General features: G+C 35.7%; 2 protein-coding genes and 2 non-coding genes across 5 annotated transcripts; 3 read left to right on the plus strand and 1 right to left on the minus strand.

Moving 5' to 3' along the window:
• Positions 1-9,204: 9,204 nt before the first annotated feature.
• Positions 9,205-15,760, plus strand: LOC111500283 (EH domain-containing protein 1-like). Of its 2 annotated transcripts, XM_023152003.1 has the most exons (16): positions 9,205-9,513; positions 9,605-9,684; positions 10,019-10,087; positions 10,166-10,229; positions 10,357-10,412; positions 12,284-12,326; positions 12,420-12,481; positions 12,613-12,726; positions 12,887-12,989; positions 13,238-13,287; positions 13,866-13,994; positions 14,076-14,327; positions 14,428-14,507; positions 14,827-14,953; positions 15,116-15,259; positions 15,329-15,760. In XM_023152003.1, the coding sequence occupies exons 1-16, from the start codon at positions 9,429-9,431 to the stop codon at positions 15,512-15,514; spliced, it is 1,644 nt and encodes a 547-aa protein (XP_023007771.1). In that variant the 5' UTR covers positions 9,205-9,428; the 3' UTR covers positions 15,515-15,760. The 2 variants fall into 2 exon arrangements, with proteins under 2 accessions (XP_023007771.1, XP_023007772.1); XM_023152004.1 differs by lacking the exon at positions 9,205-9,513 and having other exon boundaries at positions 9,615-9,684; positions 10,035-10,087.
• A 2,984-nt stretch (positions 15,761-18,744) lies between these two features.
• TRNAG-UCC lies at positions 18,745-18,816 on the minus strand. The gene has a single exon. It is a non-coding gene; the product is annotated as a tRNA-Gly (tRNA).
• A 1,532-nt stretch (positions 18,817-20,348) lies between these two features.
• On the plus strand, positions 20,349-23,658 carry LOC111465085 (grpE protein homolog 2, mitochondrial-like). Its single transcript, XM_023109370.1, has 6 exons — positions 20,349-20,596; positions 21,409-21,574; positions 21,651-21,844; positions 21,943-22,110; positions 22,264-22,392; positions 23,215-23,658. Exons 1-6 carry the CDS (start codon positions 20,444-20,446, stop codon positions 23,287-23,289), a joined length of 885 nt encoding a protein of 294 aa, XP_022965138.1. The 5' UTR covers positions 20,349-20,443; the 3' UTR covers positions 23,290-23,658.
• A 366-nt stretch (positions 23,659-24,024) lies between these two features.
• On the plus strand, positions 24,025-24,098 carry TRNAT-AGU. The gene has a single exon. It is a non-coding gene; the product is annotated as a tRNA-Thr (tRNA).
• Positions 24,099-27,866: the final 3,768 nt, after the last annotated feature.

The following is a 27,866-nucleotide window of genomic DNA, read 5'->3' on the forward strand; positions in this document are numbered from 1 at the left end:
ACGCCATATGAGGCCTGGTACAACAGAAAGCCAGTTGTACATCATCTCCACGTGTTCGGTTGCGTCGCATACATGAAGATAACGCGTCCCCACCTCACCAAGCTCGATCTCAGGGGGCTAAAGGTCGTCTTCATCGTTATGAACCTGGGAGCAAGGCATACAGACTTTATGATCCTGTAGGGGGGCGAGCTCACGTATCTCGCGACGTCATCTTCGAAGAAAGTACCTTCTGGCAGTAGAATGACATGATCAAGGCAGACCACAACCCAAATTAATTCAAAGTGGAGTACCTCATCACCGAGCCGAAAGAAGGAGAAGCCCAGCATTAGGAACCGTCACCGTCACCAGCAGGTGCACCCCCTGAACCAGTGGAGTCCGCAACACCACGGATTGCAAATTCGACATTGGATGCCGATCACGATGATGATCTGGTGGCAAGGTATCGGAGGATGGACGACCCAGTGGGAGGAGGTGAACCACCTGAACTGGCGGTGCGTGAACTCGAAGAAGTGGCCGAACTGCATGCCATAAGCGCAGATGAACCGAACACCTTCGCCGAAGCAGAAAGGAACCCATGCTGGTTGAAGGCAATGCAGGATGAGATGACATCCATCATCGAGAACCAAACATGGAGTCTGGAGGATATGCTGCCGGGACACCGAGCCATAGGGCTCAAATGGGTCTTCAAAATCAAGCGCAACGAAAAGAGAGAAGTTGTGAAGCACAAGACCCGTCTGGTGGCGAAGGGCTACGTCCAGAAGCAAGGAGTGGACTTCGAAGAGGTATTTGCGTCGGTGGCAAGGTTAGAATCCGTCCGCCTTTTGCTGGCAATCGCGGCACATTACTCTTGGGAGGTCCACCACATGGACGTGAAGTCCGCTTTCCTTAATGGAGAGCTGAAAGAGATCGTCTACGTCCGACAACCACTTGGCTTCCTGGACAACGATAACCCGGGTAAGGTACTGCACCTGCACAAGGCACTCTACAGGCTTCAGCAGGCACCACGAGCCTGGAACGCGAAGCTCAACAGTACCCTACTGTCACTGAAGTTCAAGCGTTGTGCCTCTAAGCATGACATGTACACGCACGACCATGGCAAGTAGCGACTGATCGTGGGAGTGTACGTCGACGACCTCATAATCACTGGAGGCGACATGGAAGTCCTCGGAAGGTTCAAGAAAGAGATGTCAAAGAACTTCAAGATGAGCGATCTCGGCGTGCTCAGCTACTTTCTCGGCATCGAAGTGCAACAGAATTCTATCGACATCTCCATCTGCCAAAGTGCGTACGTGAAGAAGCTGCTGGACACAACTGGGCTTGCAGACAGTAATCCTACAAGGACGCCAATGGAGGCCCGACTCCAACTAAGGAAGGCCAGCACTACGACGACAGCCGACTCCACCAATTACCGCAACATTATCGAGAGTCTGCGCTATCTGGTAAACACTCATCCTGATCTTGCTTATTTTGTTGGATATGTGAGTAGGTTTATGGAAGCACCTAGGGAGGAGCATCTTGTGGCTGTCAAACACATCCTGCGCTATGTAGCTGGAACCAGAGGCTGGGGTGTAAGACATTGCGCAGGGAGAGGAAAGAAGAAACTCAAGTTGGTCGGCTACAGTGATAGTGGCATGGCCGGTGACGTTGATGATCGTAAGAGCACCAGTTGAATGATCTACTTCCTCTTAGGCGGCGCGATCTGCTGGCAATCAACAAAACAGAAGGTAGTTGCTTTGTACCTGCGAAGCAGAATACATCGTCGCTTTGATGGCAACAACACAGGGGGTCTGGCTTGCGCAACTAATGGAAGAACTCATCAGGAGAGAAAGCGATCCACCAATGCTATACGTGGACAACAAAGCTACGATCTCCCTGATCAAAAATCCAGTTTTGCACGACCAGAGCAAGCACATAGAAATAAAATTCCACTACATTCGAGAATGTGCAGATCGAGGGCTTGTCAAGATTGATTTCACCCGAATAGATGAACAACTTGGAGACATTTTCATCAAGTCCCTGGCGTGGGTAAAATTTGAAGAACTACGCTCAAAGATTGAAGTTCAAATAATAAGGTAGATATAGCACAACTTTTAGGAGGAGATTATTAAATAAAAGCTATGGTTCTTAAATTTAGTTAAGTTGTTTTGACCTTTTAAATTACTGAATTCACGCTAATGGAAGAGCGTAAATTTGGCGGACCATTTTTTACTAACTTTGGGCAAAGTTTTCGCCCACTCTTTCTATTTTTGTAATTAGGTTTGTTATTTAAATAATTCAGCTGAACGAGAAATAAACATCAGGTCTTCAGCAAATTCTCTCCCTCTCTCTTTTTATTTTCCTCTATTATTTCTTCGAAGAAACTTTCTTTGGTCGTTTGTTTTTCGTCGACGTTTTGCCAGAAGTCAACATGTTATCCCCTCTCTGATTGACCATGCAGCCAACATTAACATTTGAAGAGTTTTTTGGGGATCATAGTCATGTTCAGAGGTGGAGCTATTGATTGCTCCTACACCTGTTATGATGGCGCCTCCATCTATTCAAACACCTGAATTGACAGTGTCTACCCTGTAACAGAATCCTGGGTAGATTCCGACTATACAGGAGTCGTAACTGGTTTGGGCTCTACTGCAGCTCTAATTGGTTCTATAATGGCCCAAGCCAACCTCTAGCATACATTGTCCTCTTTGGGCTTTCACCTTCAAGCTTCCCTTTAAGGTTCTTAAAATGTGCATACTATTAAAGAAAACTCGCTAATTTGTGAAATAAATCTCACACACACTAACGATAGAACACTTTGATACCAATTTGTGAAAATACAAATTGCGTATTTGTGAAGATGTCGAGGGTGGAGAGACAATGAGAAAAACAATACTGAGTTTATCCAAATAAAAACCTTTTCTACTTTTTTCTCTACTCTTTTCTTTTTCTTATGCTCTTTTCTTTTTCTTTGCTCTTTCTTTGCTTTGACTTTACAATAGAAAAGCCTTTTATAAGTTTTTCAATTCTAATAATAGGTGTGAGAGAGCCACCATGGAAAAAAATGTCAGATTTGGAAAAAAGTAAAATGGTGTTTCAACAATGATATGATGCAGATCTACCTGGAGAGATTTTGGTATATTATTACCCTAAAATCCTATCTCATATTTCCTTTTTCCTTTAGGGTAAGTTATAGGAAATAAGGTTAAAAATTTTAGTTACAGATCCATAAATAGGTATAGTAGCCAAACAATAGATTAAAATTGGTCAACAATATTTGTTTACAGATGAAAATAAATATAGATTAGAGGAATATCTTATTTATAGAATTAAAAATGTTTACCAAATTGAAAATCTAGAAAATAATTACAAAGAGGGAGAAGGGAAGATTGGTTGAACATAATTTAAAAATAAAACCGGAAATATGAGAGGGTATGAAACTCCATTAAATTTTTGTCTAACAGTAAATATCAGAATTTTAACCATGTAAATTAGAGAAATAATTTTATAGAGTTCAAACTTGAAACTGATGTCATTGGCTCACATAGGTTGACTTGGATTTTAAAGGATGGAATCGAACTTTCATTAAGGATATATATGTGACAACGACTTAAACTAACCAGGTAAGTGGCTCACCCGTCGTAGGTTACGCCTTAATTGTTGTATGTTGGACGTGCCCGTGGATTTGCACGTGTCATTGATTTGTATGCCAGTTTAATGTGCTTAAGTACGAACTCATGTGAACGTGAATGTATACTATGTATGCTGCTTTGTTTGACGTGATATGATATGCATGTGATGATATGTGTTCCTGAATGATTATGGCATGATTGTACGAAATATTTGAATGTATGCAGCATGAATTGTATGACATGAAATACGGTAAACTACATGGAAACATAACCCTGATAGAAATATGTATGATATGTAAAGAAATGAAAATGAGAATGACATGTAAGCATGAAACTTGACAAGGGGTTATGTTCATTAATGTTAAATGTAGGATTAGTGGGGGCCTCATGCATATTGTGTGTTCATGCATCTGGGGGGATACCCCTATCCCATCACGAGGGTACGGACGCGTACATCCAATGGCAGGACAACGATCGTTATGCTTTGCATAGCGCTGCCGTGACGGTTACTAGTTTTAACGGGTCCCAGCATAAGGGGTTCCCAGAGTATGCCCACCGGATAAGGAAAGTGGCCCAGCGATGTGCGAACTAGCTGGTGAGCCCATACTCGCACGTATGGGCTGTGTGTAGAGTATATGGTACACGTCCACGATTACTCGTTAGGACAGCACCGTAGGAAAAACGAAACGAAACGATAGGTCACATCATTTCATTGCGTGTGATTGTTGCATAACCCCGATAGGGGGTCACTTACTGAGTATTCTAGAAATACTCAAGCCTCGTTGTTAAGGATATTTAGTAATAAATTATAGTTTACCATATATATTATATTTGATATTTTATTATAAGGAAAATATCTAATATTTGCTTTATTATCATAGGTATCTTTCCCATTGTTATTTCCATTTATTACTATTTCCATATCCTTGTAATTTATTTGATTATAAATAAGAGAACTTTTATACCATTTAGGTGTGGTGGATTAATCAAACATTCACATGGTATCAGAGCCCTCTCGGTTTAACAACCCGATCCTTTCCTTTCAATGGCTTTTGAATCCTCTAATCTTCTTCTCCACCACCCCTGCTGGTTTTGACGCCGCAAGGGCAGTCTTCATGGCTGCCGTAGTCGGAGCCGATTGATTACTCTTCAGCTCCACCTTATTGACCTCCAAATCACCTTTCGTCATACTGTGTACATACAACCTCACCTTTTCCAACCCAATCGGTTTTCCCCTTGGCCAATATAGTCTCTCTCATTTTCTTCCCAATCAACCTTCATCCTTCACATAAACCCTAACCTAAACCTATCAACCTTTTGCAAAGATTTACCTTCGGAATCTGGGTGCCGCACTGGCCTATTCGCCAACCAAGTTGCCGCCGCCTTTCCTACCAAAATTGGCTTCTTCGCCCGATGAGGCGACTCTTCCGACTGCCCTTCTCGCCAAAATTGGCTCCTTCGCCCAATGTGGCGACTCTTCCGACTTCAACATTGTCTTTATTCCTTGCTCTAGGTTTCCTCTTCTACTTCTTGGGGTTAGAAATATTCTCACCAGAGCCAAAGCAGCATCGTCGCTAAGCGACAATCCCTCTTCATGGGTTAGACATATTCTCGTCGAAGCCAAGGCAGCATCGCCGCTGAGCGGCGATCCCTCTGCAATTTTTTGATGGCCAAGAACCGGGTTGTTAGCATCTTCATGAAAAGTGTTTCTCAACCTCTTTGAATTTTTCAGATTCAAGCTTCACGTTCGTTTAAATCCGACGCTTAGCTTGCGGAGGGGTGTTAAGGATATTTAGTAATAAATTATAGTTTACCATATATATTATATTTGATATTTTATTATAAGGCAAATATCTAATATTTTCCTTATTATCATAGGTATCTCTCCATTTATTGTTATTTTCCTTTATTACTATTTCCATATCCTTGTAATTTATTTGATTATAAATAAGATAACTTTCATACCATTTAAGTGTGGTGGATTAATCAAACATTCACACTCGTGCTACTTTACTTTTTCAAATAAGGGCAAGGCACCCATGTGACATCAACGGCGGCATCGTACACCCCTGGACCATGGCACATGCATAGGGTAGTTGTTTTTTCATTTCATAGTCTAGGTTGAATTCGGTTTGCATCATTAGTATAGGTTTGTATAGGTTAGTATAGGTTGATTTGTATTTGCATAATAAACAATAGGGTAGAAACAAACATTCATTTCGGTTTTGTTCCTTTTCCTTTATCTCAATAATGTTTAATGTTCTTTTCCTTTATTTCCCTTGTAATTCTATTTCACGAGGTAATAAAAGGTGAGAGTAAGTCGCATTTATGAATAGGGCTCATTTATTGTATATTCCGCATTCCAAGGTATAGTAATGATCTTAGACTAAACAGGTGAAATTTAGGGTCATTACACCCTAGTACTCCTTTGAACGCAAAAAGTTTTCCATGAGCATCGCCCAATGATCATAGTATTCATCAAATTTCATAATTGCAAACTACACAAATGAACTCTCCATCGAAATACTTTTACTACGACACACATATAAGACTGCTACTTTTAATTTTAACTTAGCTAAGTTTAGGACATGACTCTGATACCAAATGTTAAGAACAAAGATAAAAACTAGAAAGATCAGTAGGATTAGGAGAAATCTCATATTCTATTGAAGAATGAAAATGACTATTATAAAACTTTACAGAATACACGGAAAACAAGGAAATCTAAATCAAATAATTAAATCAAATCTAATTCAAATAACTAAATCAAATCTAAATAAAAGGTCACTAATTTAACTTTATCTTCGTCTACTTTACTCCATTTTTACTAATATGAAGCCAAAAATTGCTAAGCGTAATCAAAATTGATTAACATGCTTCACATGCTCATGCAAAGTCTTCGAATAAATTAAAATATCATCAAAATACACAACATGTTTTCCCAAATATTCTCTCAAAACATGATTCATTAAGCACATAAATGTTCTAGGAGGACTAGTCAACCCAAAAAGCATAACAAGCAAGCTATACAATCCAAACTTAGTTTTGAAAGTTGTTTTTCATTCCTCTCCTCCATGCATTCTAATTTGATGATATCCATATTTCAAATCAATCTTTGTAAATAGACATGAATCATGCAATTCATCAAGCATATAATTCAAGGACATGTGCCACGTTCCATCTTTCTTTGGCACCAATAAGACTGGTACAAAACATGGACTCAAACTTTCTCGTATATAGCCCTTCTCCATGAGCTCCTCTACTTGCCTCTGAATTTCTTTAGTCTCAGTTGAGTTGGCTCTAAAAGCTCGCTTGTTAGGAATGACAGCCCCGGAATTAAGTCTATTTTATGATCAATACCTTTAATGGGAGGTAGTTCTTTAGGTACTGCATCTTGGAACACATCCTCAAATTCTTGTAAAAGATATTGAAACATACTAAGCAAAGACAAGTTGTTATCATTAGAGTCCAAACATTCTTCCTTGTACATAAGTTCATGATAGTTTTTTTTGTGAAAACATTGTCCTTCTAACCTCTCCAATTTAGCCAAACAACTCACTTTCTTTCTTTTTTTTTTTCAATTTCATTATTCTTTTCCCCTTTTTCTCCAACTTTAGCCAAACAACTCACTTAACTTTTTTTTTTTTCAATTTTATTCTTCTTTTCACTATTTTTTTCTCTCAATTTTCTTCCTAACTTTAATTGATCAGAAATACATCGGCAGAACTCAAAGGAACAAGAGTGGTTTTTCTACCATTTTTTTTTTTATAAAGGAATACCTATTCAAATAATCATCATACATGACCTTCCTATCAAATTGTCAAGGTCGGCCAAGCAATGTCTCCAACAAGCATTGGTAGCACATCACAAAGAACTTATGTTTATATTTTCCCAAAGTAAAAGATATTAAGGCAACCCTAATCCTTAGTTCAATGAACCAAGCGTTTGATGACGCAAAAACACTTAAATCAAAGAAATAAACACCTCCTTATAAAAAATTCGAATCAACCAAGATAAGCTAAGATTAGATTACCTCTTAAGATCAAAGATCTAGAACCAAGATTTGAAATCTTATTCTAAATTGAGTCACCCCACCATCGAACTTGATCAAGACTTGATTGACCAAAATTTCTTGAAACTTATAAATGACAAAAGTTGTCTTTTCCATTGTAATTTGTGGGTATTTATAGTTTCTAGACAAAATAAATTTCAATTCTTAAAATGCTCACTAAAGTTAATGGTCATAATTTACTCTCATTTCCACACGAGAAGTTAGTAGACATAGTTTACTCTCACCCTTTAATTCTCCACCAAAAAAAAATTGACAAAAAACTTCCCACCCTTTTGCCCACTACAAGAATTATGAAATTAAAAATAATAAATAAAGTTTTCTAACAACTTATCAATCAAGTGAAATTTATAGCAACTTCATCTGCTACTTCGACCGTGCAAATATTCACATCTAAAGCTCAAAATGGTCATTTCTTAATTGAATCAGTTTGTAACACATCAAATAATGGTTGAACTAACTCTATCCAAGTAGATGAAAAATGAATACTTGTTGGTATTCTTGGTTTTGGATCGTGTAATAGGTCCAGTTGGAACACCATGATCCTTATCAATATGTAACTGACATGTCATGAAAACTTTAACCATAAAACGAGATATCCTTCCTATTTACTACTTGCTACATAACTACTTTTATTTATACATGACCAAAGTGAGACGTGACTGCGAGCCGAGCTATGAAAAACCGAACTGACACTCTAAAAATAAAATGGTTTTCGGGACCTAATAACTTAAGGGTTTGATACAAAATTGTCGATGAAACAAGTTATAAAAAGATGATAAAAAAAATTTCGCTTTTAAGTTAAATACAGACGTTCACACGCATGCTATTTAAAATACAAAGATCATTTACAAATGGAAAGGTTACAAAAATCATGTACAAATAAACAAAAGACTCAAAATCCTCAGGTCAACGATGTCCTCCCCACAACTACATGGCCCAACACACCATCCCTATGACCGTGCTCTACTGCTCATTTGAAAACATGAAATGTAGCAAGAGTGAGTATAAAGTACTCTTAGTAAACAACCTGCTTGTAGACTCTTGTCGAAACTTATTCTTATATACAAAATTTGAAGCTATGTGCTCATAACTATCCCAAGAGTTAGCTGAACTGAGACTCAATGTCTATTCCAATCTATTCAGGTTTCTACGTACGAAAACCATATACATTCCTCCAATGTTGAGTGCTCTAACCCCTTCAGAGTTAATAATCGAAGGATTTTGGGTACTTTGTAGTCTATGTTTTACCTATGTCGAGATCACTCGTGCACCTCAGATCAATATACCCTTCAACAAGTACACTCACAAGGGGCTAATTGATACAAATCTCCAACTTCAAAAAGGGTATCCATTAATTTACCAATAAATATGTTACATAGACACAAGTATGGGCAAATGTAAAAAATTATGTAAAAAGAATGGCATGGAAAGAAAGGAGGAGTTCACAATAGTTGTGGCTGCCACGTGGAGGCCACTCCAATTCCCATTTCCTTCTCCTCTCTCTCTCTCTCTCTCTCCGACTCCGTTCCAGTTCCTTCTCCCCTCTCTCTCTCTCTCTCTCTCTCTCTCCTAGGGACGAACCGAAAGGGAGAGAACTCCGGAATCAATTCTTATGCGTTTTGCATTCAATTCACCTTCCATTTTTGTTTCTTTTCGTTATCTCGGAATTCGCCTTGAACTGGAAGAACGGAATCAAGCGGGGAGGAAACAATTTAAGGGAGGTAACCGCTCTTCTCTGATCAGCTTTCATGGAAATCGCTTCCAATTCTGCTGGTTCCTGCTCCCGAGAGCAACAGAAGGTTTATCAAGAATGGTTTGATTACGCCGATTCCGGTATTTGCTTTTCTTTGAGTTGTTTTGTCGGTTGTCCGTTTCTTTTATAAGTCAATATTGGATTTCTGATTCATACGCTGTTTAATTTCAGATGGAGACGGGCGTGTTACGGGGAATGATGCTATTAAGTTCTTTTCTATGTCCACCTTGCCTCGGCAAGATCTCAAACAGGTTTGGCTTCCTTTCGTGTTTTTCTCCATTTCGTTGGCTTTGGCATTTTTAAGTTTACGATGTTTGTTCTTTGGCTCTCGCTTTTCGGTGTTTCTTTCGTTGCTGGTCGCTCACAGTTATTCAATCTCACCACTCTATAAACACATTGTAGAAAGTTCTGATTAGTTTCTTGTGTTATGTAACTAACGTAGCTCCTTGTTTTGACAACGTGAGGTGAAAATTGACTTAATGTTGATGATCACGTGAACTTGGGGTAAAAAGATATATGGTTTTACCTTCACTTTTCACTTTCTTTATTATGAGGATGATGTCCTGTATAACATTTTGTTCAAAGGTGTGGGCAATTGCAGATTCCAAACGGCAAGGATATCTTGGGCTCAATGAGTTCATTACTGCAATGCAGGTTGTTGTTAAATTTTTTAGTATGTAGATTGAAAATGTCAGCTTATGTTCTAAAGTAATACGTTTCTATTGTGCTTAGCTTGTTTCTTTGGCGCAATCTGGAGTGGAAGTAACTCATGATGTATTGACTTCTAACAAAGAAGGTCAGTCTCCTAGCCCGAGTGCATATATTTTTCAATCAAAGTGTTCATAACTTTTCTATACTGTTCAATTTACTATGCTTTTGTCCTATAATCTTAGCCTTTTAATTTGAAGTAATTGCTCATGCAGTTGATTTTCAGAGTTTGAATCCTCCTAGAATGGAGGGTCTGGATGTCATATTAGCTGTGAGTATGCTTCTTCTGTAGTCTAAATGAATTGTTGAAAGAACTAATTTTTGTGATTAGTAGTTTTTTTTTTTTTTAATCCGCAAGTGGTCAGTTCAGCTTGTGTGCGCCTCCCCTCTTCTCATGGGGGAGTTGTTTGACCCTACTTTTGATTGACAAGAAAATTCATAGGATAAAAGCTTATAATTAGTAGTTTGGTAACATTATATTAGAGTAAAATTTTATCCAAATTTCTCCATCATTTCATTTTTTGGGGAAGGGGACGTGCAACATTTTTTGGAGAAGGCACATTCCACGACTGATGAATCATTTAGAGATCTTTGCTTTGTTGAAAATTTTCCATTCTTTATTAGCTATGTGCCCCTCAAAAAGCACTTAAAAGCCTAAACTACAACACTCCTTTATTTTTTAAAACCGAAAATCAGTACTTCATTAAAGAAAATGTGGAAATTTTCTAGGGAGCAAGGGGTGACAGAAGAGCAACCAAAAAAACATCTTAGCTTCTTCCAAATGGTTGAGTTGAGGAATATGATGAAATAACCACAAGAATAGATGGCCTGTGTTTTATATATCTATATCCTTTCCAGCTTAAACACACCAATTACAGCAAGCACAAGTGAGTACCAAGGTCCTTAGCCAGGGCCATAAGATAATAGTAATATAATAAATAACTAAAACTCAAGAACTGTTACTTCCAAATCCTATGAGAAGTTGCATGAGTGTCAATTGTGATTTGAAGTAGATGATTGGAAGAATCTTGGGGAAAACATCTGTTAGATTTTCTCCATACCAAGTCCATGTACCCTTAATTCTCAGGAAGGAAAATCATCTAATCTACTCAAATAAGAAAGCGCCACTGTCTCTAAGTTTGAGAGGTTTGCTTTAAAATGTAGCAGTGACCAGCCACTTGAGGTTTCACCCCAACCATGATGTATTGACCCATTCTTACTGTTTGAAAACAACCAAACCAAAGGGGAAAAGGGTAAATTAGGGTGTTTTGGAGGATACTTCTCAAATTCTTTGTTAATAAATACCCAAAAAAAGGTACGAGGCTATGGGGTGTAGGACGTTCTTGCACTAAGGGGCCTTTTCTTGTGAGGCACGTTTAAGGCATGTTTTTCAATACATTGATTGTAAAAGGAAGGCACATTAAGATGCAGTTGACATACCTACACCAATTATCTGCCACAACCAAAATTAGATAATACCTTTTAAACTCAGGTCAACCTCTTCAACCACAAAGGTCATTGAAATGCACTCTCAAATATGATATGGAATGTGTAAACGTTGAAACAAACTAGCTAGAACCAAATCTAAAATTTTTATAGCTTGTGTAAAATGATTTTCTAAGTGTTTTAAAAAGTGTAAGTGCTAAAAAGTTGTTTCTAAACACTTAAAAAATAATTCCAAGCAGGCATTTAGTTTGTTGATGGAGAACATGCGAGCTCACAATTAAGTGTCCCTTGATCTTTCATTCCTTGCCAAAATACCTCTTATGCCAGCTCTAGTAAGTCTTTAAATCATCATCATGCCCCACTACCATGTCAATAAAGGAATGGTTGAAGAATTTTTTATTTAAAATTTGACTCCACCAAAGGTGTGGTTCAGGTCTCTTCCTTGCTTGTTTAACTCGTTGAAATTTAAGCTCTCTTGAGTTATCCATATATTGAATGGATTAGTTGGGTCGATCAAAGCTGACTTTGATCTGGGTGAGCCTTGTACTAACCTTTGGGCCATGGGCCATCTCATGTGGCTGAAGCTAGAAATTTATTTGCTAATATGAAGTGAATATTGTAGGACATAGGATTAGGAAGGCACACCTTTCGTAATTATGTTCAAAGATCTAACTTTTTTATTTGTCTATCACACAGAAGAAAGCCAGTAAACGGAAGTCAAATGACAATGAGACAAATGGTAGCAACTTTATCTTTGCAATTAATGAAAGGAGGAGGCTCATTCATACTTTTTCTTTCCTTTCTTAACTTGGCAATTAATGATGCTTTGCAGGCAACTCTAAAGGGCAGTCTCCTGCTTCAGCTAGTTGGTTTACATCGAAGTCATCTAAAAAGGTTTATGATCATTAACATTTCATTGGTTTTATGTTGATCATATAATCATCTATGTAGCAGTTGTTAGTTACTGTAGTCATTCTAGCATTGGTGTTTGGCCTTATGACTCCCCCTCCGAAATTCTGTTTCAGATACCTCTTTCTTCTGTTACATCTGTCACTGATGGTTTGAAAAGGCTGTATATCCAGAAGCTGAAGCCCTTAGAAGTTAGTTATCGATTTAATGATTTTGTTTCCCCGTTACTGGTGAGTATCATGTATGTTTTTTCATATTAATTGTATATTTCATTACAGATGTGTGAAATTATATCTTTTAAAAATATTATTTTTACTTAGCATTCATGTTATGGTGGATCATGGTTTGCAATGTGATTATATAGTTATGTTGGCTTGTCCTATGACTCAGACAAATAGTGACTTCGATGCTAAACCAATGGTTATGCTTTTGGGTCAATACTCGACTGGTAAAACAACATTTATCAAGCATCTGCTGAAAGGAAGTTATCCAGGTGAGATATTGTATTTGTTATGTTGAGAGTTACAAAGTACTTTCCCAAAGCAGTTGTCCCAAGTATGAGGTTCCATGAGTGAGAGGGCAAGGGATGGCCAGAACTATAGCCCCATTCACCCCACAGATCAATTATTTTTGTTTGAGTGTGTGTGAGAGAGAGAGAGGGGGAAAGAGAGAGAGAATGTGAGTTTCTTGAACATCTGATATTGATCTAACTTTCTTTCCCATTTTATTCACTTTTAATAGGAGCCCACATTGGACCAGAGCCTACAACTGACAGATTTGTTGTTGTTATGGTAAGTGCTTCTTTTTTTTAAATCCACTCTCCCCTTGCTGAGGCAGCATGGGTTGACTAATGCTGGAATGATCATGGAAACAAAATCTTGTATTTTCATATGATCTGCCAAGCTAGCAATTTTATTCAACTTGACAATCTGTTTTACAGGTTCCAAATTCCTCACTTTCCAAGCAAAGTTGATTATTTCTAGGGAAAATTATAGTTCTGATCCTTGGGGTTTGGGTCCGGTAGCATTTAGGTTCTGAGTTTTCAAACTCAACGATTTAGCCCCTAAGTTTTGGATTTAATTGCATTTCGGCTCTTCATCCAAATTTGCATTGATTACTCATGAAATGCTGACACTGCATTTGTTTTTTTTAGTAAAACATGTTTTTCATTTCAATTATTCTGTTCATTCTTCTTGATTTTGTTGATTTTGTTGTGAGAATTTTGTCTTACATTTCTCTGAAGATTTTCTGGGTATCAAAGATGAATGTCGATTTTGACGTTTTCTTTTCTTTTTCAAATTCGTAATTTACATAAGAATAGGATAGTTTGGTCTTTCGACTTAATTCACTGTTGTTTGCTCCTTTTTAGTCTGGACCTGATGAGAGAAGCATTCCTGGAAATACGGTTGCCGTCCAAGCAGACATGCCATTTAATGGTCTCACAACATTTGGAACTTCTTTTCTATCAAAATTTGAGTGTTCACAAATGCCACATCCTGTAAGAATATATTCTGTTGTTATTATGGATATCGATTTTAATACTCTTTTCATGGCCTCAAAATTGTTCTTTTTTCTGAAGCTGCTAGAACATATTACATTTGTGGATACTCCTGGAGTTTTGTCTGGAGAAAAGCAACGCACACAGCGAGCTTATGAGTTCACATCTGTAACATCATGGTTTGCTGCTAAGTGCGATCTTATTCTACTTCTATTTGATCCCCATAAACTTGATATTAGTGATGAATTCAAGCGGGTTATATCATCATTACGTGGACATGATGACAAGATTCGAGTAGTCTTGAACAAGGCAGACCAAGTTGACACACAACAAGTAACTTATTATTGGCTTTCTATCTTTATTCTGGTTTACTATTTTACGGGATGAAATCTATGGTCTTAGTGAATCTAATTAACTCTTTTGGACATTTCAGTTGATGAGGGTTTATGGAGCATTAATGTGGTCGCTTGGGAAGGTTCTGAATACTCCCGAGGTTGTACGTGTGTATATGGGGTGCGGTCCCTTGCTTATATATGATACTAGTGGATTTTTTTTTTTTTTTCTTTTTAAAAGTATTCTCAGGTATATCGACCTAAGCGTTGATATGGTTTGGCCTCATTCAATGCAAAATGGTTTCTAAACGAATAGTCGACTATGATGCATCTTGCTAATTCACATATAGTTGATAATTGTTCCAAGATAGTCTAGCTCTAACATTTAATGGTTCATGTTTAATATATTTCCATTTAATGTACATTTCGTTGTCTTGATCATTTCTCAGATACGATTCTTATGTTGACCAATACATAGTCCACATGTTTCCTTGTGACAGATCGTTTAATGACAAACCAGTTAACGTAGCTGCTACAGGTCCACTTGGAAAAGAGCTCTTCGAAAAAGAACAGGAAGATCTTCTATCTGATTTGAAGGATATACCAAAGAAGGCATGTGATCGAAAAGTGAGTTTTCCAAGTCTACTATCCATGTTTTTCTGATTGAAATGGTATTTATTTGTGTAATACAAAGTGTCATGGAATTGAAAATCTCCTCGAAATGTCTCTTGTGCCCTCTCTCCCCATGAAAAGAAGAAAGTAGTTTCTGACAATGTCGGCTTCTGACAGATTAATGAATTTGTCAAGCGTGCAAGAGCTGCTAAAATTCATGCCTACATCATAAGCCATCTCAGGAAGGAGATGCCTTCCATGATCGGCAAAGCCAAGACCCAACAGCGACTCATGGACAATTTGGACGATGAATTTGGAAAGGTATTTCGTTTTAATTATTGTTCGAGGTTTCAACTCCCAGTAAATGGTATACTTAAAACCACATTACAGGTACAAAAGGAACATCACTTACCCGCCGGAGATTTTCCGAACGTGGAACAATTCCGTGAGACATTAAGTGGTTACTCCTTCGACAAATTCGAGAGGTTGAAACCAAAAATGATTCAGTCTGTCGACGACATGTTGGGATATGATGTCCCAGATCTTTTGAAGAACTTCAGAAATCCCTATGACTGAATGAGCTGGTAAATTCGAGCTTGAACATTCAGGTATACACAGCTCTGCTTTTATTAACATTATTATTAATTCAAGGTCTTCTTGAACTTGAAATGTTTTAACACTAATATGAAGTTTTGATGTAATGTATAATTATTACTGTAGTCTAGTGAGAAAGCATTGTTCGCTTTATTATTTTCCATCAGCATTCATTCTTTAAATCATTTTCTATTTAATAAAGCAGTTGGTATGCATTATTTTCTGTTTCTATCAATAACTTCTAACTCTAACCAATGTATCACATACTACTCCTTACACCTTCCGATTATCATGATTGGAGCTCGAGTTTCAGGTATACATGCTGCTGCTGCTTTAACATTCGGTTTATATATGGCATAGAATTTCGTTTCATTGGGAAACACTTTCAGTATTCTTGTAATATTATCGTGTATAGGATATCGTATTAAATAAATAGTTTGTTCATGTGTTCTTCTTTATTTTGAGAGGAAAATTCATATTTTACTTTTTTTTTTAATTCTTCTAGTAGGGTTGTTATTGGCCTTAGGAAACTTATTGGTTTAGTTTATACACCATTTTTTTAGATTGATTTTGGGAAGGGGATTGATTTTCTACTTTATTCAAATTTAAAATTCAATTTTATAAAATTGAAATCTAAATTGATTGGCTCAATTAAGTTCAATGAAATTTTGTTTTTGTTTTTTAATTTTTGTTATAAAGTTATGAGTTTAATTAGCTTAAGATTTGTTTGAAGGCATAAAAAATACATAAAAATAATAATATAAATAAAAACTAAATAATTTTATTTTATTAAAATAGGATAAGTTAGTTTTATTATTTTATTATCGTTTGTGATTTTGTTAATAAATTAAATTTACACGTACAAAGAAATGTTCATCTACATTTTAGACTGGTTATGTATATTTAATTTTAAAATAAAAGATATCTCCATTACAAAGAGTAAGAGTAGAGGTAAAGCAAATCTTTCCCTTTTGGTGCAGAGTTGTGTGTGCTGTGTACTACAAAACTCACCGTCCAAGCCCACCATCTTATTAAAATAAAAAATAATAATATTAAAACAAAGAAGGGTTGCAGGCCCAAGGGGTATGGAGTCACACTCATATTGCAGATAGAGGGACGTCCCTTTGCTTGTCATGGCGTGAGGGTCACAACCTACTCTCCTTTCCTCTCCCTAGAATTATTCTTTAACTGTAAAGGACGGACAGGTGATTGAATCTTGTCTTGCTTTCCTCTTTACTTGTTCAATCAGTCAGGGAATAGAGTCTCAGGTTGTTCCGGAGTTGTACTTGTTTTCGCTTTCATTTACTCGACGGGAAAGTCAGCTAATTCATTGATTCAAAGACTGTAAAGGGAATATCGTATTAAGGAGTTGAGGATAAGGAGTTCAGTCTCAGTCATAAGGAGGAGTCTCCCTTCTTTCCTTTTAGTCTCTCCTGTAAAGAAAGGATACGGTAAGGATTGAATATGCGAGTTAAGGAGAATGAAGAAAGGATAGCTTCTAACCCTCTTTCCTTTTATTCAAAGACTGTAAACTCTCTGGCTTTAGTCTTTACTTGTTCAATCTTCAGGTTTAAAAGGTTAAGTCGAATTGAATTACTATGGTTGTGACATCCGGCACCCCTCCTCACTTTCTCTCGGTAATAAATGATACTTTTGTATGGATGAAGTTGTAGAACTTAAATAACTTTTGAGATTTGTAAGTATACCTAGTGAGATTAGATATAGAAAATAATATTTTTCTGGGAAAATATATCAATGACTTCTTATTTGGAGTTGTATTCAAATTATTAAATTAAAAAACTTTTCTAAAATATAATTTCTCCAAAATTAATAAACTCATTTTTCTAATAAACATACCTGATATACAAATGAGAGGAATGAGATTGATCCTGGTGATATAAAATTATGTGTTAGGGTCTATTTAGTACATATAGTTCAATGGTCACCCTTAGTGAGTTACAGGAGTTATAGTGGGTATGTTATTGAGGTAGTTTTGGTTGTGCCTAATGGGGGAGCCCGATTAGTTATTATCTCCACTTGGAAAAGCGACATGACAAGTAGTTTATTGTTTCAGCTCAAGAGGAGTCGTAAACAAGTCAGCTACTATCTCTGCCTAGAAAGGCAATGTGACAAGCCAGTTACTTTTCTTTCGGAAAAGGCAAGGTAACATGAACCTCAAGGGAGTTAGAGCACTCCACATCGGAGGAATGTATAGGGTTTTGGTTCATAGAGATCTAATTAGGTCAGCACAGACATTGGGCATGAGTTTGGCCAGCTTTAGAGATAGTTATGAGCACATAACATCATATAGCATCATATTCCATGTATAGGAATAAGTTTGACGGGAGCCTACTTATTGAATATTTTTATACTCACTCTTGCCACATTTCAGTTTTCATAGTAGAACATTAGTAAGGGTTCCTTGACCCAAGTCTTTTGAGTTTTTTTTTTTTTTTTTTTTTTTTTAAATTTTTTTTTTAACTTTTCCATGTGTAAATGAACTTTATATTTATAGCACACATGCAAATATATGTATTTAAATTGTGTTGTTAAAATATATTTTTTTATTTTTTTGTCTTTCATTTTAAAACCTAAAAATTTTATCGTCTTTTCTTATAATCCAATTATTGTGACGGTCCGTATTTCGATACGTCGAAAATCGAGTGGTGATAATAGAGTATTACTTAGTAATCTTAGTGACATAGACAATTTAGGACTTGGATCATGCATTTGTGCGAACCCGCTTGACTTGACCCATAACTCTAGATAAACAGCTTAGGTTCATAAATTCATGGATTAAAAGCTCAAGGCACAACATTAATGATATCATAAACATTTCAATATAGCAATCCTATGAAGAGAGACGGTTGAAATTTATTAAGGTCATGAATTCTCATAAAATAACCATTATGGCATTTTCATAATTTTCTACCTTAATTGTAGTTTATGTCTTAAACATCCTCCAATTTCTTAGAAACCGTACCTATTAAAATTGTGCATATAGACACACTTCAATTATCTATCATCTTCATAAATTAGGGATTTTCTTGTCTTATTACCAGCAACTTCTGGGCTGGGCCGCAACATGATAAAAGTATGTCTACTTGTCAGCTGTAAGCTGGCCCATTAAGAAAGGCCCACAGACCAAAGCTTCCACATATTTCGGGAACAAAAACTATATATGAAATTCCTAAAAATAGTTTAATAATTTTTGCGTTTGCCGGGAGTCGAACCCGGGTCTATTGCTTGGAAGGCAATTATCCTAACCGTTGGACTACAAACGCTAGACGTCTAAAACTGTACAAATTAAAATACATATTTTAAAGTGAAATGTTTTTTAACCTTAAATTTTTTTTTTTTTTTTTTTTTTTTTTTTTTTACATAAATATTTTTAAGCCTCTACGTCTATGAGCTAATTTTGGTGAGTTTTGTTCAATTATTTTACTGATTATAATAACGAGATCCGAATGGTAAAATCAATTACGAGAGGAAATAATTTTTGTAAGTGGAGACTAGGGTATGACTTGTCTATGGTGCCTGCTCCAAAGTCCACTTTCGATCTCGACCAATTCTTTAGTTACCTAAAAAAATATATAAAACAAGGAGTGAGTACAAAGACTCGATAATTGTGTCCTTAGTGGATACTAGGATACCACACTTAATGTTTGTCTTGTTTTTGTCCGTGTCCTTAGTTCTTGTTCTTGGTCCTTACCCTTGGTTCTTGTTTCTTGAGTGGTACCTAGCAATCTTCATGTCTTAGAGTATTTACGACTTGTTTAGAGCTATTTTAGAGCATGGGTATATGATATACTTACTTGACTTGATTTATGGCCTTAAAGGTAGTCTCGTGATTACTTAAAAATAAAAAACTAACCATAAAGCTTATTTCTTGTCTTGATTCATGGCCTTAGATTAGTATATTAATTACTTGAAAATCTAACTCAAGGGCTCTTGAGCTCTTGATGCCTTACTAATCGAGAGCTCTTGAGCTCATTTTGAGTTAGGATAGGCTCTTGATGCCTTAAAACTCAAGGGCTATCCTAAAGCTTATGTTGAAGTAGCATTTTGGTTATGCAAAAATAAAAAACTAATATTGAGCTTTATCCTAATTTAGGACAACCTCTTAATAAGTTGAAAATCTAGGATATTTTCTTGACTTAAGGTAGCTGCCAGACTATTTGTAAAAACACGAGCTAATCATAAGCGTAACATAAAAATTATTCCACACCCTTATTGATAAGAACCTAGAGACATCAATCATACAATATACTTCAATGAAGATGTGAAGAAAATATTGTTAAAATTATCAAAAGATATTTCAATTCATACCATATTAAAGAAAAAATGGACTTGTAAAATATAGTAAAAGGAGCATTTGTGCTTTTCTTCAACCAATGGGTTTCTTTGCAATTCTATGCAGTTTAGGTTGCATGTAAAATCTCACTTAAATTCGATATGATCAATCGTGCTTGTGGAGTGATTCGAATCTCAAGCAAGTGTTCTTACGCTTAGATATTTGATCAACGAGAATCATTTAAGCTAGACATGATTGATCTTGCCGGGATAACATTCAAGGCTCACGTTAATGCATAACTCTATTTAATTATTAGGGGCATTTAAGTGATTTAGTCGGGCAACTAATTATTTAATATTTGATTAATTATTGTAATTAAGATAAATTATTTTTTTCCAAGGGATGCATCAAATAATATCTAAAATGAATGACGTGTTCCCCAAGCCAAATACAACGACGTCGTTCAACTTCCCTCTAACCCTCCGCAAAACCCTTACTCCAAATTCTCTCTCCAATGCTTCTCTTAATCTTTCCTCTTTCCCTCTTCTTTGCTTTGTAATAAATAGCTTTCAATCTGTTTATCCTTTTTCCAGTTTTCTTCACCTTCATTGTTAGCTATGTTCGTCTCCAAGCTTCTCTCTCGCGCCGCCTCCCGCACCATTTTCCAGGGCTCGCTGCTCTCGTCGGCCTCGCAATCCCATCAAACCATACGCTTTCCACTTCTCCTCACAAATCGCTTACACTATCTTGCAAACGAATCATCCAACAAGGTCCGATTTCAGTGCCTGTCTGTTACTTGCTTTTGCTTTCTGCTTTCTGCTTTCTGCTACAGGGGTTTAGCTACGGGTTTCGGTTTTTCTCAAAATTTCCTACCTAACAGGAACGTAGTTGTCCGATTGTCTCCCCTTTTTATGTGAGTTTAGAATGATTTTGGTAGCATTTTTATTATATGCACTTGGTAATCCGATGATCTTCCCTCTTTTTATGAGTTTTAGAATGATTTTGGTAGCATTTTTATTATATGCATTTGGTAATCCGATTGTCTTCCCTTTTATTATGAGTTTTAGAATGATTTTGGTAGCATTTTTATTATATGCATTTGGTAATCCGATTGTCTTCCCTTTTATTATGAGTTTTAGAATGATTTTGGTAGCATTTTTATTATATGCATTTGGTAATCCGATTGTCTTCCCTTTTATTATGAGTTTTAGAATGATTTTGGTAGCATTTTTATTATATGCATTTGGTAATCCGATTGTCTTCCCTTTTTTTGAGTTTTAGAATGATTTTGGTAGCATTTTTATCATATTATTTTATTATATGCATTTGGACCTCCCCTCCATCTTAGTTCTATCGCTGTGTTTCTTGGATTTATTATTATTTATGATATTTGGTGTATTTTTAGTATATGTTCTTTACTTGGAGAGTGTTTAAAAGTCGTGCAGCTTGGAACTAGTTTACCTTTGTCGTTATTTGGAGATCATTGGAATTTATTGCTTAGTTTTTTGGTTAATTGTTGGATCTTCGTATATTACTCAAATTAGAGGACGTTCAGTTGCAGTTTTATTCTTTTTCCGTGCAGGAATCAGCATTACATCATTCATTTTTCCTTCAAAAATTTGGATTATCAACATCTGCATCTCATGAGACTTCTAATAAGGAAAATGGTAATACGGTACCAAGTAGTGGCGGCTCTGCAACTGCTGCAGAGCCGACGGCTGAAACTAATGGTCAAACCAGAGAATCAGGTTTAATATCCGGATGTTGGTTTTCAATGCTTGCCTTTAATGGAGAAGTAGTAACAAACTCTGTTTTCTGATTCAGATTCCGAGAGCGATGACAATCTTTCCATGGATGATCTGGTGAAAGTTGTAGCTGAGAAGGAAGAGCTTTTGAAGTTAAAGCACAAAGAGATTGAAGAAATGCAAGATAAAGTTATTCGCACTTATGCCGAGATGGAGAATGTAATGGCCAGGACGAGGCGTGAAGCTGAAAATTCAAAGAAGTTTGCTATACAGGTCTTAATTGGCCTGTTTCTTATCTTTGATATTTGGGGCAATACATTATTATTCACTTGCAAAATTCTCTCCTAACATCTTTTATTTGTATGTAATAGAATTTTGCAAAGAGTTTACTGGACGTTGCAGACAATCTAGGACGAGCTTCATCTGTAGTTAAGGAACGTTTTTCAAAGATTGATTCTAGTAATGGCTCTTCTGAGGCAGTACTCTTATTGAAAACCCTTCTTGAAGGCGTTGAAATGACTGAGAAACAGCTGTCTGAGGTAACGTATCTCGTGTATAAAATGTTCCTGAGGTTTGCAGTTCATTTGAATCTATTTCATCATAAAAATAATTGGTTGATTTTAGTGGTCAAGTTCCTTGAATTTAACAAAGGAAGAACTCACGTCACTTGAACTAAATTATGTCGTTTGCAGGCGTTAAAAAAGTTTGGAGTTGAAATTTTTGATCCTACAAATGAGCCATTTGATCCACATAAGCACAATGCAGTTTTTCAAGTTCCAGATGGCTCTAAGCCTCCTGGTACCGTTGCAGCTGTATTGAAGGTATGTCTCATGGTCATGATTATTGTTTTCTGTGTGCTTTTTACTTTTTTCTATCATTATATTTCAAATTCTTCATATGCATTTAAGTTGCCTATGAATATTATACGATGATGAATTGTAGGCAAGATAATCTTTTTATTCACAAAGGAAATTGATAAAAACGGGAACTCTGAACATTTTCTTTGACCAATTACTTACAAACAAGAGCCATTTGCTTCAAGGATTTTTTTGTAGCACTAGTACATGTGGATGGAAAATCTTCTGAGATACTCATGGTAGATATGGAAGTCTTTATTTGTTTCTAGAATTTTGAGAATTTGGTGTAATCATTAAGGGCAGACTTTGAGTAAAAAGAAAAGGCTATGAACTCAAATGTTTTAAGGGATATTTAGCTCACAATTATATAAGCATGGATTTGTATAGCATAATTTTGGGGAGTCTAAGCTCGTGTCTTCATAGTTTTGGTTGTATAGAAGAACGAATCGCCTAACCAAGAGTATATGTTGCTTCTATTTGGTTTATGAGTTTATGACGTGTGAAAATAATTGGGTAGCCTGAGAATACTGTTTACACATGAACAACTGAAATCGTATAAAGAATTTTTATATAAGAGAATATATATTATGAACAATATGATAATGGAGTATTTAAGAAATTAATGTTTTTAGGAGATTGTTCAGAAAAATGAGGGTGTTTGAAGAATTCTTAATTCTTTCATAAAGGGAGCATGGCCTTTATTTGAACAGCTTATTTCCAAGGAGTGCTGCTCAAATATGATAATTGCAAAAGCCTATCTGTTAATTGTGTTGTTTATGTCAATAGAAAGGATACATGCTTTACGAGCGAGTACTTCGACCTGCCGAAGTTGGTGTTACTAAAGCCATGGATAATGAATGAGGACGGTGCAGCCGATAATGCAACCGAGAAGGTAACTCAAGGTTGAATGAAGGGTTGGAAAGACTGGATAGTTTCCTCTGAAAAAAGGTTTTGCTATACGGACTGTTGTTTGGTAGAGAAGATATATCTAATCTGTAGATGCACAGGGAAAGAAAAACAATTCATTGCTTTTGGATGAACATTTGATTTTGTCATGTATTTAGAGAGAGAAATGAGGTATTTTCATGTGTAAACATGTTCGTGAGGCGTTTTTTGTTGTTGAAAAGTGTTACCAAATGGCTTTTTTCAAGGATGAACCAGAAACAGAATGATGCTATATTTTAACAGCCGGGGCAATGAATATAAAGAGAAGGCATGCTTTCAAATTAACCTTGTATGCCTGTTAAGTAACGAGTTCTCGATGTTTCTACGCACTACAACTCGATGACAACAGCAACAAAAATATTCGTTTTGGGCAATCTACTTCTGGTCGGAGTATCCATGTTCGTAGGAGGTTATACTTGTGGGTTGTTGTGTTCAGGTGGTCGTCCTTCATCATGCACTTTTGAGTTCTGGTTTGGCTTCGATGTCAAATGAAAGTGTTATCTCAAAGACACGATCAAAAGGAAAATTATTTATTTTCAAAATGTTGTCTCATAAAATCAAAAGAATTTAAAGTTTTGTGGTGAGACAGGAGGTTCAAGGGGGAATTCTATACATACCAATATGTATTTTATTGTATAAAGTATACAGAATGCTTTCATAGCTCAGTTGGTTAGAGCACCCGTTTAGTAAGCGGGAGGTCTTGAGTTCGACTCTCAATGAAAGCAATCCTTTGTTGTTTTCATTATTTTGACTTCAATTTCCGCTTAATCTCATCTTGGTTGGTTGGTCTTCAGCTTTTCGAACTTATTCCCTTTTGAAGTATTGATAAAAGCCATATTCTAATATATACTTATTAAAATATTGCAATTTTTTTTTAAAAATAAGAGTGTTTTAAAAAATTCCAAAGTTGGGTTAAATAAATAAAAGTTTATGGGCTAATTCTAATTAATCATTAATTTTTATTTTTTTTTGTTTTGTTTATGCTAATATATACTTATAGTTTTATTTAGTTAGTAATGGTTTATTTATCCTTTATTCTCTAAAAATTCTTAAAAATAAAATCTTGAGCACCTGTTTGAAAATAAATAAATAAATGTCTGTCGTTTTATTTTTACTAAAAATAAAAATTTGAATAAATGACTAATATAAAATTTTAGGATTGATTTGGATTGAACTTATTATTTAACCACGGTTACGTGGATAAAAACTTTTACCACTCTAACAATTAAGTTAGGTTTAAAAATTATCTCGATCCAATTCGGTCTATGAGCATGTACCCCTACCGTATAAAAATGCATCTTAAATCTTGTCTTTGTCAGAATATATAATGACCAATAAGATTGTTGTTAAGGTGACAAGGAAAATTGACAAGCAATGAACAAACAACCTTGTGATGCATGTTCTGATTTACATATATCAAAAGTGTGGATAGTTCATACGAAGAATTTGATTTTATTTGGATAAAAATGTGTCTATATCCGTTTATGAAGGAGATAGGAGTAGCTGGTGTTGCCATATATGAGTTTACAAGTAATGAATACATCTCCATTGATACGAGGTCTTTTGAGAAAACCCAAAGCAAAATCATGAAAACTTATGCTTAAAGTAGGCAATATCATACCATTATGGAGAGTCATGATTCGTAACACTTGGATGACCACAAATTAGTGAAGGGATATCCACAATCTAGACATACAATGTTTTACTTACTCATAATTGCCCCATTGCAAAGCATGCATATCAGTTTCATGCTTAAACGTGACAAACTCATGAATAATTCATTCAAACCATTATAAATAGGTACGACAAATTTCATGCCATTCAAAGTTTATTCCGATCATAAAATGGAGTAAAAGGCTTAACAATACCATTTTCATCATTTTGCCTTAAATTATAGTTTAAGCCCTAAACATGCTCGTGCTCATTTTAAATTTAGAATACATCATAAAATCAAAGTCTAACGTCATACTTTCAAATTTCATGCTTAGCAGAATCGTTTTGTTGGGTCAATTTAATTAATTGCTTGATTTCTAAGTCCTATTAGGTCTTACCGATTAAAATGTTCATGCTAGGTCATTTCTTGGTGGATGAACTATTAAATCCTTCATATTTACTTAGTATTAAATAAAAGTTAACTTTAGAGTGATTAACCAAACTATCCCTATAAGTATAGCGTGAGAAAAGCTTGAAGTGGCTATTTACAAATTTCAATTATGGTTGGGAGCTCGGTTTGTGTCCTTTTAAAACTCAAAATCCCTCAAATTCCCTTTCGAAAGTTTCTAGCTATCGAGTTAGGTTTTTTGGAACCGTGGCTATTGAGTTACGAAGATATCACTCGGGGAAGAAGGGATATTCACCAACTTGGAATTCCCAAACATTCGATCTTCCCCCTCATCCATTCAGGGTGTTTAAGAGATTTTCACCCTTCATCAACTATATTCCATTTGACCACAAAACTTAACAAATTTGATTTCATCTAAAGTGCTAAGTGCATAGGGAGAATTTTCATTTCACATAAATGTACCAAATTCTTACTATTTTCGTATTTCTTAAAATTTTTGCAATCTCGAGCTTACTATCTATCTTTCACGAATGTTGTTATTGTGAATATTAATGAGGTGGTGATAAGACAACCCTAATACTCAGCCCAACGATCCATGCTTTTGTTGAAGCAAAAACCCTTGAATCAAAGTAATTAACACTTTCTTATACGAAATTCTGATCAACCAACATATAAGACTAGAATTAGATTACCTATCAAAGATCTACAAGCAAAAATTGGAAACCTTGTGCTAAATTGAGTCATCCTACGAACTTGATCAAGGCTTGATTGGATGGCTCAGATGCAATTCTCCACAAAAATGACTTGAAACTTAGAAAAGGCAAAATTGATGCTCGAATTTTCAAGAGAAACGTCTCAATTTGAGATCTCAATTTCATTCATCAACCAATTTGATTTTTACATAACAATTTGTGGATATTTATAGTTTCCCGACAAAGGTGGCTGAAATTTAATCCTATCCCCTCTAATCTCCATAGAAGACAAGGTGGCTAAGAGAAACTTCAAATCTATTGGGTTTCAGACTCTGTTCTTGACATTTTTTAATCTTCATTCTTGACATTTTTGGATCTTCTTATCATCGTGATTCTTATCATCTTTCTCCTCTTTAGAAGGATTCATCCTCCTTGAATCTCAGAAAAATCATCACCTACATTAAAAGAATTCTCAAGTCAACAACATTGAAAGTAGAATGTACTGAAAATTTTTCGGGAATATTAATTTTATATGCATTGTTATTAATTCTTGAACCAATTTTGAAATTTTGTTTTTCAATTCTCTCCTTCACCTCCTCCTGCAATATTTAGATCAAATCTGCCTTATATCAGAAGGAATAAGAAGAAATCAAGAGAATTATCCTTAACATTCCATATGCGTTTCAAATTGTCTTTTGAGTAAAAGTTCTTCCGGCATCGACTTTGATATGAAATTTTAAAGGCTTAGTTGCAAAATAATAAGTTTTGTATTCACGTTTTTTTGGATAGACGATAATATAGGACTGCTGCTTGAAAATGTTATCTAAGGTGAATATTTGAAAATGTTTTTAAGCCATCAAACATTTGAAATTTCAAAAATAAACTTAAAAGAGATCTCATTTCATTGTATCATTTCCGTCATCATGAGATCTCATTGGATACTCAACACTTTGAAATATAAATAGAATCAATTTCATTACAAATCATATGCTATGCGATGAAAGCGCTGAAGAGATATAAAGGCTACGATCTCTTAGAACTATTTTATTCTTACTACATCATAGAAAAGGGGGAGAAAAAGCAAAAAGACTTAGAAACAATGGCACGAACCCTTTGTTTTCCAACTCTATGGTGAACGGATTGCGCATGGAATCCATTCCATGGGCCCTCTCAAACCTTTCAATAGTCACTTCTCCACCATATGGAAGAAACCCATGGTTGATGATGCCCCTGAACCAACAATTCTATTTTGATCGAATTACAGTCTCACATATTCAACCTCTTGTCCTGTAAAGTGGAGGAGCGAAACCGAGTTTTCGGTGTTTGAAAGGAGAGGTTTAGGAGCGAATTGAAACATGACATAAAGAATGGAACACTGTTTAGTATATATATCCGTAGTCTAAAAAAAAAAAAGAGATAGTTCAACTCAAGTTCAAAAATAAAAGAGAAATGAAAGTGAAAACTCACTTTTCTTCGGTTACGTAACAAAATGATGATAATTTCTCTCCTTTATAGTCGGGTTGCTTTGCACCTTTCTCTCTTCTCGTAACCCTTCGAAGTAAAAAAAAAAAAGAGTTTATAGTGTTTGAAGGATTTCTTATTCTTCTGTTTCCTGTAAAAGTTGTTTTTGTTTTTGGTTGAGTCGTGACTTGAAACACCCCATCGATGCTACTTTAAATGTTTAATACATATAAGAATATCGAAGAAATCATAATAAGAAGGGAACAAGTAAAATTATT

The sequence above is a fragment of the Cucurbita maxima genome, unplaced genomic scaffold, assembly GCF_002738345.1.
Source record: "Cucurbita maxima cultivar Rimu unplaced genomic scaffold, Cmax_1.0 Cma_Scf00028, whole genome shotgun sequence".
NCBI classification, from domain to species: Eukaryota; Viridiplantae; Streptophyta; class Magnoliopsida; order Cucurbitales; family Cucurbitaceae; genus Cucurbita; species Cucurbita maxima.

What these genes read in the sequence shown, in the direction of transcription:
- LOC111500283 (XM_023152003.1), top strand. Translation starts at nt 9,429, where the DNA reads ATGGAAATCGCTTCCAATTCTGCTGGTTCCTGCTCCCGAGAGCAACAG. An exon ending in ATTGACTTCTAACAAAGAAG is followed by an intron (nt 10,230 to 10,356) that starts GTCAGTCTCCTA and finishes TTGCTCATGCAG; the next exon opens with TTGATTTTCAGAGTTTGAAT. An exon ending in AAATGACAATGAGACAAATG is followed by an intron (nt 12,327 to 12,419) that starts GTAGCAACTTTA and finishes GATGCTTTGCAG; the next exon opens with GCAACTCTAAAGGGCAGTCT.
- LOC111465085 (XM_023109370.1), top strand. Translation starts at nt 20,444, where the DNA reads ATGTTCGTCTCCAAGCTTCTCTCTCGCGCCGCCTCCCGCACCATTTTC. An exon ending in CAAAGAAGTTTGCTATACAG is followed by an intron (nt 21,845 to 21,942) that starts GTCTTAATTGGC and finishes TGTATGTAATAG; the next exon opens with AATTTTGCAAAGAGTTTACT. An exon ending in CTGAGAAACAGCTGTCTGAG is followed by an intron (nt 22,111 to 22,263) that starts GTAACGTATCTC and finishes TGTCGTTTGCAG; the next exon opens with GCGTTAAAAAAGTTTGGAGT.